This window comes from Lagopus muta, chromosome 1, assembly GCF_023343835.1.
Source record: "Lagopus muta isolate bLagMut1 chromosome 1, bLagMut1 primary, whole genome shotgun sequence".
Lineage (NCBI taxonomy): Eukaryota > Metazoa > Chordata > Aves > Galliformes > Phasianidae > Lagopus > Lagopus muta.
In genome coordinates, this window is record NC_064433.1 from 135,953,394 (window position 1) to 135,970,922 (window position 17,529).

A 17,529-nucleotide genomic window follows, 5' to 3' on the forward strand; every position below is an offset into this window, starting at 1 on the left:
TGCTGCTGGCAGTGAGTAGGATATGAGCGTGCTTGATGTGGCCAGCCGACGATTCCCTTGTGGGTTTTCTGGTTGTATTTTAGTCTTCATTTTAGTAAGGAGTGAAGGATCTGAGGAAAGAGATGCTACACAGCATAATGTACAGTCAAAGTGATGATTGTGATTCAGCTGAATTAAAGGGAAGACCGAATGAATGTAGACAAGTTGACTGTGAAAGTCTTGTGAAATCATATTTAAATCAGCTTGTTTGAGCTTCGGCACTGCAGTATGAACAAGACTCAGTACTGTTTTGCACAGATAGGTTTCCTTCAACGCTTCCTTTTGGAATATATAACTAGGCTTGGGGACCTTTGCTAGATAATTAGTTACTTGAAGTAAGAGGGCTCAGCAGTGAAGTGAGTAGTGGAGACTGGCAGAGAGCATCAAGTGGTGGCCAGGTAGCGTACAGCTGAAGTAAGAATGGTTGCTGGTTGAATTGGACCTGTTTATAAGTAGAGAGGCTTCTTGTTTTAGTGCTAACTTGAATAGGCGAGAGGCTTTGCTGTTTTTGAGTCTTTAGGTGACGGCATTATGGAACAATGCTAGTAAGAATAGCCTTGAAAGTGAGCCTGTAGTCTTAAGTTGCTGTGAGACAGCAGCCTCGCATTTTTTTCAAGAGCGTGCATACCATAAACCTGTTAGAAATGCATGTCTAATACTGCGTGGTCACACAAGCCCTTTATGTTTTGTCCTGTGTGCTGTCACTGCAGCCCTCCTCGGGTGACAAGGCAAATATCTGTGGCGTGATTTCATTAGGAACCTCTCCTGTGCTAGAGCTAATGGGTACAGAAGTTCTGTTTGGCCAGATCTGCTCTGCAGCATGAGTTCATCTAGCACACGTGAGGGTGTGAGGGGAAGATGAAACAGGTGCGGAACTGCCTGCTGGATAACCCCCTTTTAGCTTTTTTGTCTTTTGGGTTGGAATGAGGGTTGGAATTCTAGCTGTAAGAGACTGCAATGCAATCTGATTTGCAGATTAGTTAATATTAAAAATTAGGTATAATACTTGCCTTTGAGATTTCCTGCCAATTTGGTGCTGTTAGGTAGCATTTGCTATCTTTCTCCAGAGGAATATCCTGTATGTGCCAAGAACGTACTATTACACAAACCCATTCTGTTTTATTTGGCTTTCAAAGGAGAGAAGTTCAAATTAATGTCTATGAAAACTCTCAAGGAAATGCATAAATATCAATGATCCAGAATGCTATCACCTAAGTGACTATACATAATTTTTAGAGAGTGTTATTTTTGCTTATCTTTCTTATCTTTGGTCAAATAGCAAATCTGGGTTTGTTCTCCCACATAGAGGGGTATCCTCTGCTTCACTTGGGAGCTTGCAGTGGGAGTGCTTCAGTTTCAGAACAAGTTAGATCTGGAGCCAAGAAAAAATAAAGTTTTCCTGTGCTGAGGTTTTTAATATTCATATTCACAAATAGATTGCCTTCTGGAAGGGCAGTGGCTTGCTTCGCATCTGCTGACAACAGAGTGGGAGTTATGGCTATTTCAGATATTACAGTGCTGGAACGTTTAGAGGTGAACTTAGACACTGATGGGAGCTGTTGGGATTGTGGCTGCACTGTCCTGTGCTTCTGTTCTTTGTGCCCATGGCCATTAGCTTAGAGTCTCTCTGCCCCAGTGTTTTGGTGCAACACGCTCTGAGCACCTTCCCATAAGGGGAAACACAAAAGCTGTTGAAGTGGTTGCTGTCATGAAGCCTTTCTGGGCAATTTGCTTTCTAACTCCTATGGTACCTTTCTCATAACCGAGTGTGCTTTGTGCAGTAAAGCCTTTGGGAGCTATTTTACCTCTCTGCACATGTAGCAGTGCTGCTAGGAGGTGTATCCTGCCAGCAATAAGATATTTCCTCTCTTGGTTACTGGGAGCCATTTGTCTGCCTTGCTCTTTTGTTCAGAGGGTCCAAATGCTTTGTCTCCTCCTGCTCTGTGTTGGTAAATCCTAACTTGTGTCTGATTTTTCTCCTCATGCGCTGTCACATAAGTAGGCAGGAGGCTTCTGAGCCCCAGTGGGTATAGTTGATCCTTTCTCACTGTGCAGCAGCATCTGTTTCGCTGGGTTATCTTCACAAGCCTCTTTGTAGCTAGCCCTCACCTGCAGTTTCTGCAACATGTTGTGCAGTTGCATTAACAGATGCTGTAATGCAGTTTTCCAGAGCAGTTTTTCATCTGAGGAACTCAAGTTGTGTTTCGAATATGAAGTGTTACAGAGGGAGGTATTTTGAGTACAGGAGTTAGCTGTCTGCCTTATTATGCACAAGCACAGATGGAGTCTACAGCAGAACTGGGATGGTGTCCAGATCTTTAACTGAAAGAGCTAACGTCTTGCTTGGGAATACAAACTTCTTGCACAGAAGAGCTCTGCTATGTGGTATTGCTTTTCAAAGACAAGTAGGATCATTCCTGAAACTATGTGGGCATGAGTAAGGGGTTAACTGACGTTGAACAGCTTTTAACTCTTAGTGATTTTTCTAAAGAATCATTGATCTTTTCTGTTAGCCAAATACCGGGTGTATGCATCCCCATCCCCCAGCATTAAAAATACTTACTATGCATGCCCGTGGGTTTGTGTCTATAGCTCCTAAGTCTGTTCTACCCTAAAAGGTAAAAATGGCATCTTTTTATCCAGCAAATAGCTTTTGGTTATGTATGCCTATTTGCATGCTTTAAGTTTTACAGCTGCTTATTGTAAATGTCGGTGAGAAACTATCCTACTGTCAGTGAAAGTGTGTGATATAATCCAGAAGTCAACTTCATCTTGCATGTGACTATCAGAAGTATGCCCTGACTGCAGTCTGTGATTCTTTCATGAGCTGTGAATTCACATAGGGCTTTTGGGAAGTTGTTTAAAGTTAAGTGGATATTGCACAGGTATAACTTGACCAACAGATGCTTATTAACACTGACTGTGTGAGTTCACTCTTGGAATAGGTGTGAAGGGCTGGTTGCTTTCGATTTTTAAGTCGATGATAGAGCTAGTACATGCTGCATCTGCAAGCAGCATGTGGCAGGCAATGTTAGTGGTCAAACCATTGCCACTGGATAGCTGTGTCACCTTGCAACTGTGAAGTTGGATCTTGGTTTGATTGAGAAATGCTTTTGGTGTTATATTTATTAACTGAGGTTAACAGCACATTTCTCTATCTATTTTGTGTTTGTATTTGCACCCTATCCAGTATCCTTGGCTTCCTCTCCCTTTTTTTTTTTTTGAAGCTTACTCCTGCCTTTTCGTGGACGTTTCTTTGGGCTTAGTCATTTTGAGAAGGAGTGTCATCTGCATCCGTACAGATCTGGCTACGGTTGGACCTTTGCTATTGAAACTGTCAGAGCAAGTTTGTGCTGTGTGAGGCAGAGTTAGGAGCTAATAGTGTAAAAACATAAGTTTGACCACATGTTTCAGAGCAGTTGCCAGTTGCCCCTCTTGTACATACTTTTCAATTCCCTCACTTCTACACAAGTAGCTGAACGCTGCTCTGTCACTAGCTGTAAGTATGCAATGCACTGAGCAGTTCCACAGTGCTTTACAGCGGCTCATACGAGTAACTGACAAGCTGAAACTATGAGAAAATTAGGAAACTAACATTCATTGAGTTTCATTATGTTAATACTTTGCACAACTTAGAAAAAGAAGGTCGCTTTCCATTTTTAATATCCTGCTTTATATTTTGCATTAAAAAAAAAAACCATCCGGATCCTGGGCATTCAATGGAAAGTTATAAATTTCCATGTAAGCATGGATTTTAATCGTATGAGCATTTTTAGAAATTATAGGGGAAAACTGTATTTTTGGCTGAGGTGTTTCTTAAAACTCTCAACAGCTTATACCAGTAACATATTTATGTGCACACATCTGCACTAAGTAACTCCAGAACCCTGTGGTTTTGATCACTATTTTTAAAATAAATGATCATGCTCAACTCAGCTTCTTCTTGCTTGTTTTTCTTCACTGTTGTGCCTGTGTTATCTGTCCTCGAGGCTGAGGAGAGAAGAAGTAAACACTTTTTTCCTCTTCCCGCAGTTACTGAAGTTGGACAGTCTTGCATTTGGTTCTCATCACATTGCCTGCACAATGAGTCATTCGTTCTTGGTTTTGTTCCTTTGACCGAGATTCATGTGATGCTGCTGCTCTCAGGGAGATCAGATTAGTCACAGAAATCTTGTTTAAAAAATAAATTGTACCGCAGGTTGATGCGTTGCTGACCAGTTATGTGGTGGTTGGTTTTTGTTTTGTTTTTTTTTCTTCACTTTCTTTCCTTGCCTCTACTTGCTAGTTGAGATCAGCAGCATCGTTCTATTGAGAAATGTATTTTAGCCCTGGTAACTGATACGTGATTGGAGTCCCACTGAAATTAGTGTATTGTTAAATTCGGGACTCTTGGAATCGACGGTAATGCAGGTGAGTTTCTAGCAGTCCAGTGTGCTAAAATAAATCAAGCTGAAAATAGAACTTGCTTCACTATACTGCTGAGGAGAACAAAAAATATATTGCAGTTGTGGCAGTGGCAATGAACTTTGTGAAACATACATAATTTTCTTATTTTTAATGATAACAATATGAGATTTTTATCAAGCTTGTAGTGGTGTTTGAGAATTCCTGGTACCTGGAAATGTTTGATGGAGCTGAAATCAGGTGGACATTTCAAATGATGCTAGGATGGTGTTGGCAGCTTCCAGTCCCTATTGTGAAACATGTTATTATGAAGGCTCTGGAAGTTCTCTGTTTTGGTACAGTAAGATTTTATGGATGCTGATTCAGAAATAGGAGCCTGAAAGAGTAGCCGTGCAAAAAACGTGAGGTGGCTGATCAAAGAAGATCCAGGGGAACATGTGTGCTATGTGGCTGCAAGCCCTCAGCCTGGGCAGGGCCAGCAGCTGGCTGTGCTCTCTGTCTAGTCAATGGCCAGCAAGAGGAACTTCTTCAAATAGTAATTCAGAAAAACAAAACTGTGTTTGTGCTTTGAACCCTCTTAGGTGGAAGCCTGCATGAACCATTGATGTTAATGCAGGCACCTGAATTGTGCGTCGTGTCGAACTGGGAGCGGTGTCTGTTTTGTGCCTTGAAAGGCAGTAGGGGAGTATTGGAAGTTGCTGAAATGAAATAAACACTGTCACAGTTCATAGATGAAAGCCTGAGTGGAAGGGAAGATGAATTAATGTACCGCATTAAACTTTGATTATGGCTCTTTTGAACAGCAATATTTTCCATTTTTAAGTTGTTAACAGTGTTTTGATAAGAAAATGCTCATAAATCAGGCAGAGGTGCAGACCGATGAGGTAGAAAATGAGATTATGTACAGGAAGTTCAAACAGGGATTCTTTTGTGTACGTAGCTTTTTGTAGAGTTCTGCTTCTGCCCTCAGTTTTCAGTTGATTTTTGCAGCTATTGGACACTCAGAACTGTTGGAAGCATTCATTCACGTTGCTAGTTTTTCTGTCATGCATTTGCTTCACAGAGAATGTAGTGGCTAAACAGACATTAAAAAATTCAACTTTGGATGAACTTTGTAGGTATGCATGAGCAGCTCATGGGGAATGCCCAGCTTCCAGAAATCATTGGCAGTTTTGAAGAATGCTCACCCTCCGGATGAGTCCCAACGAGCTCTGCTTCTTTGAGGGCTCTCTTTGACTCGTGCTCCCTTTTCTGTATAACTGCCAAAATGAAATGAACCTGTATTTCTTTGAAATTCATTTGCCTCTGTTACATTTGCTTATTCTGGAGGAGAATCTGATCCTGTATTTTAGCAGTTATTTTTTAGTGCGGGGCCAGTATGTTGAGATGAAGCTTCAGCTGTAGTGAATTGCTTTGTTTGTTTTGAGATGGAGCTCTGACCCTGTGACTTCAGGTCAAACAAGAACAACTGACTGCTTAGGTGATATTCTTGTGCACATTCACATAATTTACCTGAAATGTTCTCCCATAAGGCAGTACCACCCAGGAGACTGGGACCTTAGAGTAGGGTTTCTGTTTTTTTTCCACAGTTTTGCTTGACACCAATCAGCCAGTCCCACACACTGCATGAGTCTTGTGGGTGGAACTGTACAGCTCATACTGAAAAGGAAGCAGGTACTCTATGAGCTTGCAAGTCTGACATTTTCAAAGGCTTCAACTCAGGTTGATTCATACACATGTATTTTAGATTTGTATGGACTTCAGGGTTGTGAACAATGGGTGATGCTGGGAAAAGGGAAACAAATTGCCCCAGTACGTAACTTAAAAGCATGGAGCATTAATAATACTTTTCAATTTGCATGAGTCTGAAATAAACCATTTGAATATTTTTGAGAGTAGGTTGCAAAAATACAGATAAAAAATAAAATACATCCAAATTAGCTGGATGTTATATGTATTATTCTTGTAAGGTGGGATGGTGTCGCTGATCTATAAAAGAAAAGGTACTTTATTGAAGTCATGCCAAAATATACTCATTTTTTTCAAGTATGCTTAAGCTGGCAAAGCACTCTGTCCTCTGAAAGCAAGAAACGGTTAGGAAATGAGGGGATAGAATTACTCAGAAATGTTTGCCCTTTGGAGATGAGTTACTGCATGAAGTTCTGTCAGAGTACTTGATCTTCATGCAGAAGAACTCGCAGTGTGTCCCTGGGCCCCATTAGACCTGATGAAATGTGGTGGTGGGCTTGTGAGGTGACAAAGGGCAGGTGACAGCTCAGCCTGGCAGAAGAGGGCAAACACATTGGACAAGTAGCTGGCACTGTGATTTGCTTCCTTACGTCTAAGTCACTTTGTTTCTCTTCAACTGTATCTTCTTATTGAAAATTCTGTTTCAGCAACAAGTTAGGAATCTTACTGTTTAAAAATAAATCTCTGCTGAGTCTGCTGACATGCCAAATTGAACGTTTGGGATCTTGCATGGCCACAGCCCAGTTCTGTCAGTGTGTGGCTGTTCTGTATCTAGCTGTTTTTAGAAGTGTGTGTGGCGAATGCGTGGTGGCAGTAGCTAAAGCAGCCTGGGCTTTTGAGTGGAGCCACGTCGTCCGTTTTCTCTCCACAATTAGATCAGTAGGTCTGCAAAGCAGCTGCAATAATTCCTTGCTGATTTGCAGTCTTGAAGTGTAATTGTACAGCATTTCAAACCGGCAAGTGATCAATTTGTTCGTCAAGCTCAAATGCTTGTATGCAGCTTAAAATGTAGTGAGGAGAGTTGGGGCTGCAAACTAGCAGGAAGAAATTAGCAGCATCTACATAAAATCTTGTGCGTTGTCAGCATGCATCTGTGCAATACAAGCTGCTCAACAGTGAAATAAATCTTCGCTTTACTGGAAAAAGTGCTTGTAAATGAGGATCCAGCAAAACGAAAATTGTGAGTGATTTATGTAATACCTTCATCTGAGCATTGTGTTCAGTACCTGGGTGTCTTTGCAATATAGTGTTTGTCAGCCAGAATGAAATTCCAAATTGTTCTTGAATTATTATTATTTTTAGTTCAGCTCCCCACAATAAAGCGTACAATCTGAGAACTGTTGATGACCTCATTTTTTTTCTTATAATGAAGGATTTGTTGTTAATTTTTTCTTTGGTACATAAAATACTCATTGTGTACAAGGGAGTGCATGATGTGTAGGTGGACAAGCACAGTACTGAAACCATGTAAAGCTTTAATGAGTTGTAGACTTGCCTGTTCTTGGCTTTACAGGAACTTGCTAATTACTGCAGGTTTGGAGGAGATTTCTGGGTTTGGATCTTTATGTGGAGAAGTGCAGACCTTCTTGCAGGAGAGCAAGTTTTCACTCTAAAGAGGGGCCAGATCAAAGAAAGCTGGGGAGGTTTCAAAGCCTTTCTCCTTCATGGTGAGAAATATTGTACGAGGAAGTATTCTGTGTACGAAGGAAGATGCTCTTTGTGCAGTTAATCCCTAACTTTTGGGGACTTCTCAATATCGCTTCGAGCTGCTGTGCTCTGAGTCACCCAGTTTCTCAGTAGCAAGATTTTGTTTAGAATGCTGTGGGGTCAGATGACCAAAATGAACTTGACCTAAACTTGATGCTGTGAAACTTTGGTTAGAGAAGGCAGTTCTAAAAGAGTAGCTCTGAAGCATGAGCAATTGTGGACAACGGAGTCATTCATTGGATGAAACTTACAGTTTCTTAACAGTGCTGGTAAAGCTTCAACTTTCCAGCAATTACTTCTTTTGTTATTAGCTTTTTATGTAAGCAAAAGACAGCCATTGACAGATTCGTATTTTTCATGTTACTGTAAAAGCTTTTAGTTGCTTGCTGTTGGTGATAGAAGTGATTAATGTCCTGGAAGAGAGGGGGCATTATTCCTTTTTCACTGCTTGCTTTTATTCCCACACAGCTGTGGCTTTTTGATCTACACCAAAAAAAAAAGGGGGGGGAGAGGGGAGGGCATATGTATAAAATTACCTGTTTTTTGGTCATCTGGATTCTGGTTTTGTGTGTGACAGGTGAAAACAGATACTTACTTTCACATAAACTTTCACTTACACCGATGTACTTGAGAACATTACTTTTGGTTTCCAGTGATGACGAGGCGCCTGAAGGTAGTTATAAGCAGAGCACAGAAACTCTCAGAAGGGAGCAGTTGAACTGATGTTGGATTTTGGTCACGTTTTGTTTGATGTTGTAAATCATTTGCTTGTGTTTCCTGCCTCATACTGTTCTTCCAAAAATAGCTGAAACTGCTAGCAGTTTGCCTGTGATGGAGTGGCCTGTTTAAAGTTACTTCCTCTGCCCCTCGCTCTCTCCCTTATGGCCTCCCACAGCAGATGTTCAGTGACTTCAGCTTTGCTGAGAGATGATCTTTAGAAATGCGAGGAAACCAATTTCTTTTTTTTTTTAATTAAAAAAATATAACTAATTAAAAAAAAAAAAAAATCCAACGTGAAGGTCACGATGCAGAGGCACAGAACAACCTGTGTCCAATCCCTACATTACTGCAGTCAGTAGGAAAAACCTCAAGAGCCTCTGTTGAATGCAGCTGGGAAGTCACATGAGATGCATTCTGATCCAAAGTGTCATCTTCAGAATACAAGCTGGGTTGAAAAGCAGTGCATGTAAACTGCCTTTAATATTGTATCAACACTGATAAAGAGGCAGTTTGGTTAATTTATCAGTTATTCTGCAGGAATACAAGAAAGTCACATCAAAGAAACTTGGAATGCTTACCTCAGCATGCAGCAGGAAAGCTGTGAATTCAGATCAAAACTCCTTGAGATCACCTCTTTCCTGGCAATATCCTCATTTAAAGTGATCTCTTCAAGTGTTCTTTTACACAGAATAGCTTCTATTTTCTAAAGAACACAGCTGGACTTGAACAATTTCTGTTTTGTGGAGTTAAGTTACTATCCTAAGGGAATCTTTAGAGAAACTTGATTCCCCATGCTAAACATATATTGGCGAGTAGCTTGCAACCAGTTACATTAATCACTTGAGGAGAGTTGTTCTTCTCTTGTACAAAATCAAATTGTCTTGCAGCTCTTCATTTTGAGAGCAGCTCTCATGGAGCTTGCTGTATAGATCTTTCCTACCAAGCTCTGGGATTTGATTAACAGCCCTTGTGCTATGAGCACTTATCATTACATATTGCAGGATCTTTTGAGCCTCCTCTGTATTTGCTGCCTCTTACAGGAAAAATAAGAATGCTAGTTTGGAGCTTCTTATTGCTCTCCAGTGATAAGATCCTCAGCTGCCTCTATTAGATCTGGAATAGTAAAGGAAAGCAGTTTGGATGGTGTGTGATAGATTTTCAGGAACGTAGAAGGCCTGGAAATCAGTGATGCAGGACAACTGGAATATTCACTTGCATGCAGGAAAAAGGGAATGCAGCCATTCAGAGTCGTAGGTCCAAGTCTATCCATAGCATGGGCTGTAGTTGATTAGGTTTAGCTTTTGTTGCAGATTATAGAAAGACCTGTAATCTTCTGTCTCAGTACATTTTGGATCAGAGGAAGACTGAGATGAAGATTTGTAACTGCTATAGAGTAAGTTCAGGAAAGTGATTGCCCCCTCGTATGTAGTACCGGTAAAACAACATCTCAAGTATTGTGTTCAGTTTTGGGTCCGTCACTACAAGAAGGGCATTGAGCTGATTGCATGTGTGCAGCAACAAAGCTGTTGAAAGGACTGGGAAATGAGTTATGGGGAGCAGCTGCAGGAACTGGGACTGTTCAGCCTGGAGGAGAGGAGGCTCAGGGGAGACCTTGTCACTCTCTACATCTGCCTGAAGAGAGTCTCTTACATGATGGGTGACAGCACAGGAGGAATTGGCCTCAAGTTGTGCTGGGGAAAATCTAGATTGAATACAGGGAAGAATTTCTTCACGGGGAAAGTGCTGAGGCCGTGGAGTGGGCTGCCTAGGGAGGTGGAGGGCTCACCATCCCCAGAGCTATTCAAGAGACTTGTGTTTGTGGTGCTCATGGCTTAGTGGTGGGGTTTGTTCGGTCACAGTAACTGTTGGACTTGGTGATCTTGTGAGTCTTTTCCAACTGAATTATTCCATGATTACTGAGTTTACAAAGTGTCAGTATAGCACTACAACACTGCGTGTAATGCTGAAGTGCATCGTGCAAAAGGGATCTTAATGGATGCCAAATGTTTCTGTCTCTGATCTGTGAAGGAGCTAAAACCCCCCTGTATAAACACTACATCTAAGTGGATGTAAGAAGCTTCTGATGTTGAGGTATCATCTGGCATCGGTACTACAGTGGTCTTCCGTTTAGTTCCAAAGGGTTTGGGGTTGATGCTGCTTATTTCTGCCAAGCTCAGAGGGTTTTCACGTGATGCTCTTGCCTAAAACCTAGTAATTAATATATCATGGATTGTCTCCTTGCTGGTTACTTGTTGAAGCAGTGCTGTGCTATCGGGTTGTTGTGGGGTAGCTGTAAAGGCCCAGCTCATCAATACTGTTTCGTTGAGAAAGTGTTTTTTCCTGAGAGTTGTACATAATAATCATTTCACGTGGAAAGAGGCTGGCAGGCCTGGGCTTACATTAAGAACAGGTCATCTAAAAATCTCATTTTCCAGATCATCAAAATCTGTTCACAGATGGCTATTTTTGACCTGGTTTAGAAATCTAGTGCAATCTGTCTCTTTGTGAGAGCAAAGTGTATGCCTGCGTAAATGTCCACAGTTGGAGCAAAGAGGGATTGCTGTGCAGATAAAGTGTTTCTAATCGCATCTGTTCTAAAGCAAATCTCTCTTTTTTTTTTTTTTTAATGCAAATATCAGAGCAAAGTGATGAATTCTCTGGGTTTATTGTAATTTCAGGCTGAGTGACCCATATAGTTATGTGGAGAGAACATTTTTTGACACCTAGCACATACTGCCTAAAAAGCATATAGTGATTTTTAACATATTACAGAAGTACACTAGAGAATACTTAACGTAACTCTATGGTAACACTGTAGTCTTTCAGGCTTCAGATTATTTTTTTTCTCATTGTGTTTTCCCCTTTGGAAAGGCAGAAATAAATTGAACATTTCCCCTTTGAGTTATACACACTTTACCTACGTATTGGAATTACGTGCAAATATAATTGCATACTCTGCTTTCAAACATTACGTTAATTTCAGGTAATTACCACATTGACTATTCATGTGGTAAAGTGGTTTCCCCATGCAAATAGAAGTTTTCCATCTATGGTCATTTTTGATTTCCCAGGCGACAAACAGGAACTGAGGAAATGGCCACAAGTTGTACCAGAGGAGGTTTAGATTAGGCATAAGAAAAAGCTTTTTCTCTCAGAGAGTGGTCAGGCACTGGAATGGCTGCCCAGGGAGGTGGTGGAGTCGCCGTCCCTGGCAGTGTTCAAGGGTTGAATGGATGAGGAGCTGTGAGATCTGGTTTAGTGCTTGTAGTAGCAGTGGTAATGGGAGGCAGGTTGGACTGGATGATCTTGTAGGTCCTTTCCAACCTTGTGATTCTATGATATTAAAACGAATTAGTTTTAACTGTGTTCTTGTTGTGCTGTTGCAGTTACAAATGCATCTTACCAACCACCTCGCACCAAAAAAGCACGTTTTGTAATTAAATGTTTGACTGCTTTCTCAGCGTTCAAAATTAAAGCAACAGCTTCTGATCATTTGGAATCCATACACAGTCCCAAATTGAAGTGCATCCAGGTATTTCTACATGTTTTATTGCTGTTGAGTGGTACTGTATTTTCCATTTTAATGAAACTTAATGTAAACATTAATTATGATTTTTCTAGCATCCTAATTTTTATGTGTATGCTGGTTTTTGTGCATGAGGAATTGTTTAGGCATAAATTCTGATAGAGAATCAGATCTGTTGGTGTGTACATGTATTTTCCTTTTTTGTTTTTGCTTGATTTCTGGCTGTTGAAGGAATAAGGCTTTTCCAGAAGAGAGAAAACATTAAAGAAGCGTGAGATACTGGTATGGGTTTTTGTTGTTGTTGTTGTTTTTCAAATACCAATATCTGTATCGCTATAGAGAGTCTGGCAAAAGATAGGAGCAGCATTTCATTCTTGGTGTAAATCATTGCTCTGGTTTTGTTCTTGACATGCTTACCCCAGAGCTTGTTTGGAGAGAGCTTCCCGAACACACGGCAGCAGCAGAATGAATTGTTGTTTCTGGTTTGGATATCTTGCCCTTTTCAGATTCCAAGTCTTTCTGCATATTGCCTGAAGTCAAATGCAGCACTAAGGGAAGCTCAGTTGCTTTTATTGAATGTATGTATTGGATGTGGGGTTTTTTTGTTTGTTTGATTGCTGTATATTTAAAATAGTTTTGGAAGTGATGCTCTTCTGATAAAATCAAATATATTGCTGCTAGAGACAGCAAGGTGAATTTGTTGACACAAACTTTTTGTGAATGTGCTTAGATTGGCAGGTATGTGGAGCTGACCTAATGCTTAGAAGCGTGGGAGCAGCAAATTTCATTCCAGAAGGGTAGGAATGTTGTCTGGCAGTTGGGCATTCTGTGCTCTCCAGAAAGCTGCACCTGGGGAAATATTTAAAATCAAAGATGACACAGTGCCACGTATCTGCATTCAGTGAAAAATACCTGGTGCTTCCAGTTTAAGGTTGCAAAACCATAAGGATATGCATGCATGTGTGTGTATGTATATATACATATACATATATATATGTTTCTTTGCATGAATATCTTCAGAGCTTTTCTTGTTTTTGTTGGTTATGCTCACAAGCATCCAAGCAGTGCTCTTTTCTGCTGTATTTGCAGGAGAGCCTTTTTTTTTTTCTTCTTCTTTTTATTGACAGTGTCTTACTAGAACAGGAATGTGTGGCATTGGGAAAAACAAGGAAGTTCTGAGGTTTTATCTTCCTCTTGTTACAGCCTGTTGCGTGCTCTCTGCCTAGCTGAGTGTGAGCTGTCTCTGCTGCCACAGCAGTCCATTTTTAGGCTGTAGTAACCCATTCATGAGAGAAAATAGCAGGTCAGTGAAGTATTCAGAATTGGATAGTCTATTTGTTTAGAGACTTATCCAAAATACCTAATGAGAACTATTTGTATAGCTGAACTTAGTTTTGCTAAGTTTAGCTACTCGGTGCTAAGCTGAGTGCATTACACAGATCAGTTAGGATCATCTGTATTAAAAGTGTGCAATAGCAGGGATAGAGGGGAAAAGCATTGCAAACTTACATTGATTACTCTACTTTCAGGGCTTCCAAATGGAAGCCTTACACTTCAAAACAAACTGCATCCATGTTAAACTGTCAAAGTCTTAGACATCTTAAGAAACACTCCTGTTACTTATTCAGAAGGTCTTAAAGGTGAGTGGACCTTTTGTCTGCAAACTCTCTCTAAAGTCTCTGGCATGCTGTTGCCTCACAAATGCGGAGAGGAAAAAAGAGTAGAGTTGTGTCTTGAAAACATTACTGATGAAAAGTGCCTACCCTATACAGATAGGTTAAATTATGAAAGTCTTGCCCAAATCACTTGATCTCATTAGATCTGGAATATAGAAGTGTTGTGTGACTGTATGACTGTACCTAGTGATTTGTGCTTTCTTTTTTCTGAAGAAATACTGTCCAAACTGTTCAGCTTCATTGTGGATAGCAAAGCAGTGCTGTAGAGGAACGTTTTTTTTCTTGGAGGAATCTAAAGAGCAACTGAGGCTCTAACAGAGTGCATTTGTTGACATAAAATGTCTGGCTGGAGAGTTGAATTTTTAGCTGTGCTTGAAAGCTTGACAGATTTTTCTTTCTAGATAGTCAGTGCTAGAGGAATCTAAACAGCTTGGTTGCTGGCAGTGTTGGGAATAAACTGCATTTCTTTTTTTGCAAGCTCCTTCTCAAGTCAGTAACATGATTAATATGTGAGGTTGGTCAATTAATCCCTTGTTCTGGCCTCAGTGGCTTTTCGGAGCCTTTTAAAGTAATTTCTTTCTTCCAATATTTGTAGGGAGTGGATAAACAGGAGGGAAACTGACTGTTTATGAGGGTGGACAGTGATAGGACAAGGGGGAATGGTTTTAAACTGAGACAGGGGAGGTTTAAGTTAGATGTTAGGAGGAAGTTTTTCACACAGAGGGTGGTGACACACTGGAACAGGTTGCCCAAGGAGGTTGTGGATGCCCCATCCCTGGAGGCATTCAAGGCCAGGCTGGATGTGGCTCTGGGCAGCCTGGTCTGGTGGCTGGTGACCCTGCACATAGCAGGGGGTTGAAACTAGATGATCATTGTGGTTCTTTTCAACCCAGGCCATTCTATGATTCTGTGAAATGGGAAAAATACCTCCTTCCCTGTGTGTCTGGTTTTCTAACGTTGTGATGGTGATCTTTCCTTTGCAGACTGCAGGTATTGGCTGATGCCACTGGTTATTCTCATTTGCATTGCATTAGGTTTTAATATTGGCGGGTTTTCTTCTCTAAGTCTACTAAAAAGGAGAATGGAGTTTTAAAATACAATTCCTACAGTCTTACAGTCCTACAGATGAAGTCTTAGCCTAAAGCCCTTAAATGACTGTTGTGCACCTCAGAAAGCTGCCTAGGAATCAAGCACATGGAATCCAAAAGTAGTTTCTGTGTACGTTTGTGTTGGAGTGGGAAGTGGGAAAAGTGCAGAAAAAGAGGAATTGCTTTTATTTTCCCTCTTCAATTTTGAGCATGACAAGTTTTGTCTCGTCCTCTTGGAAGAGCTGTGGGAGTAGCATGGCAGCCCCAGGGGAAGACCTCCTGATTGTGCATCTATTGAAACTCATCACCACGTGCTCTCCCTGGGGATCTTCACTCAATAATCCAGAGAAGAGGCTGGTTTCACGTGGTTTTAGTGTGAGAGCACAGAGCTTGGCATTTATGAGTTTAGTGCATTTGATGCTTGACCTCAGGTGGATAAGAGTTGGAGTTTTATCACAGCAGAACAGAATTCAGTGCAGGTTGTACCAGTCCTCAGTAATCCTCAATATATTTTCGGCCAGAGCTGCTGTAGTTAAACCATTGCTAGCACTGTGGCTTAATTCAGAGCCACACTAAGTGCACTAACAGATGTTGTAGTCACACCTGCGAATTACTGTGCAGCCAGCTTTTTTAATATCGTGTCTCACATCTCTAGAGGAGGTTGGAAGAAAGCTAGCAAGTTGTGTCAGCTGAGTTGGGAGTGAACTTATGCAGAGGAACACTGAAGTGAGGAATTGATACATGAAATATGTGTTAATTCATGCTTTTCCTGCACCAGCTGGAGGTGAGGTTATAATAGTTACTGTCATTTAGAGTTTCTTTCCCTACTAGCAAACAAACTTTTGTTCCCTTGGACTGTGCTTCTGTGCTTTATCTAGCAAAAGCAATCTAGTTACCGCATGCACTGTGGACTTACCTCTAGGCTTCATCCTTTGAGTTTAAAACACTCATTCAGGTAGTGCTAAGGTGCTTCAGCAAAGCCCTGGGGAGCAGTGCCCACTTTCCTGGTTGAGAGTTTTGACCTCGTCACTCTGTCAAGGAGATTTAACACCCAGCTTTGTTTTTAATGGATACATGAGAGACAAACTTGTTTTACTCTTGATTTTTGCTCATCTGTTTTGTAGCTTCTTGCTTCTCTTCCTTTTGTTGTTTTTGTTTGTTGTTCTGTAGGATACACATGTTTCTTGTTGCAGTTTTGAAACAAACATTCAATATGAAGAGTATTAGTGACTCGCATGGTACCTTTGTGTGAGGATATTAGGCAGCTTAGTGCTGGTTACTTCATCCAAGTGCTTGAAAGCCCAGTGTGTGGCATAAGGCACCGACTGAAGTGACTTGTTTCCATCTCAGCATCTGGGCAAGCAAAAAGCTGAGGGTCAGTCCTCATTTGCCAGGTTCTAAAAATGTCTTCAAGATCAAATCAGCAGGCTGTATTGGAAAGCTTTATTACCGTGTTGTTTTGTATTCCTGGCATCTTATGGGTGGACTGATGAAAACAAAAGTTTGGAAGGAAGCAATGTGCTCTCAGATACATGCTGGCAGATCAGAGGCAATAAACTGAGCTGTTGCTGAACCTGGCTGCTGCTGAACTCTGAACTTGGGGGCTGTCAGGAGCTGCTGTACTGGAAACAGAATGCTGCTGCTCAACTTAATAGAGACTTATCACTTAGGAAGCATTTCACTTCAGCCTTTTTCCTGATGCTGCATTAGATAGCTGACTAATTTGTAGGTAACTTCCTAATATATAATCCTCCTGTCTTTTTTTTTTCTTTCTTGACTTCAGGTGAAGCCAAAAATCTTCCTACATACCCGGGGCCAAACAAGATGAGGGATTGCTACTGTACTGTAAACCTGGACCAGGAGGAGGTTTTCAGGACCAAAATTGTGGAAAAGTCATTATGGTAACAAATACTCTATGCATTGTTCTGTTAACTCTTCTCAATACTCTGAACTTTTCTGCTTATTGTGTTTGTGTAATGTTCCATAAACACTTTTTTGGGGGAGTAAAGGATGTGCATGATTCTCTTTCCAGTTTTAAGAGCACTGTATTGATAAAAGTGTTAGTGCTGTGATTCTTATTTGTATATATGGGAAGGCATCTCCGCCATGGCAAGCCACATAAACTGTTCTCCAAAGAGTGTGCAGCCAGTGCTCCTTTCTTTTTGCAGTGTTATTTGGAGCTTCCCTAAACTTTTTAGTTCTGAGCTCCATTTTGCAGCTATCTATGAGGAGTTTTGCATTGCTAGTATCTGGAATTTAGGATTCATGTATTCTTTTTATCATGGAGCTGCAGCTAATTGAGACAGGCGTCTGATGGTCAGACCTTTCGTTTATCTTGTATGCTTCCTGTGAGGTTATAGAAGCCAAATGTGGAAGGAAACAGAACAAGAAGCATGTAACAAAAGTTAGAACACTTTCTCCTGGAAATCCCCAAATATCAGCAATTGAAAGAAGGCTGGGCATAGATGTATACTCTGGCAAGTGAAGTCTTTTTTATATTTTCTTACATATTGTCAGCAAAGGAAAGTCAAACATAAAACTTTTATCTTCAGGTATAAAGTGGGAAAAGAGAGTAATATAGTTAGGAATCTGGTGTTTGCCTTGTTGCAAATAACTTGCT

General features: G+C 40.9%; 1 protein-coding gene across 3 annotated transcripts in view; it reads left to right on the forward strand.

Annotated features, from left to right (window-relative positions):
* Positions 1-17,529, forward strand: part of RASA3 (RAS p21 protein activator 3) — a 172,533-nt gene that overhangs the window by 62,094 nt on the left and 92,910 nt on the right. For all 3 annotated transcript variants that reach the window (XM_048962474.1, XM_048962466.1, XM_048962483.1), the window contains exon 2: positions 16,693-16,810. In XM_048962474.1, coding sequence (XP_048818431.1) covers positions 16,734-16,810 — 77 coding nt within the window. In that variant the 5' untranslated portion in view covers positions 16,693-16,733. The remainder of the gene's footprint in view (positions 1-16,692; positions 16,811-17,529) is intronic.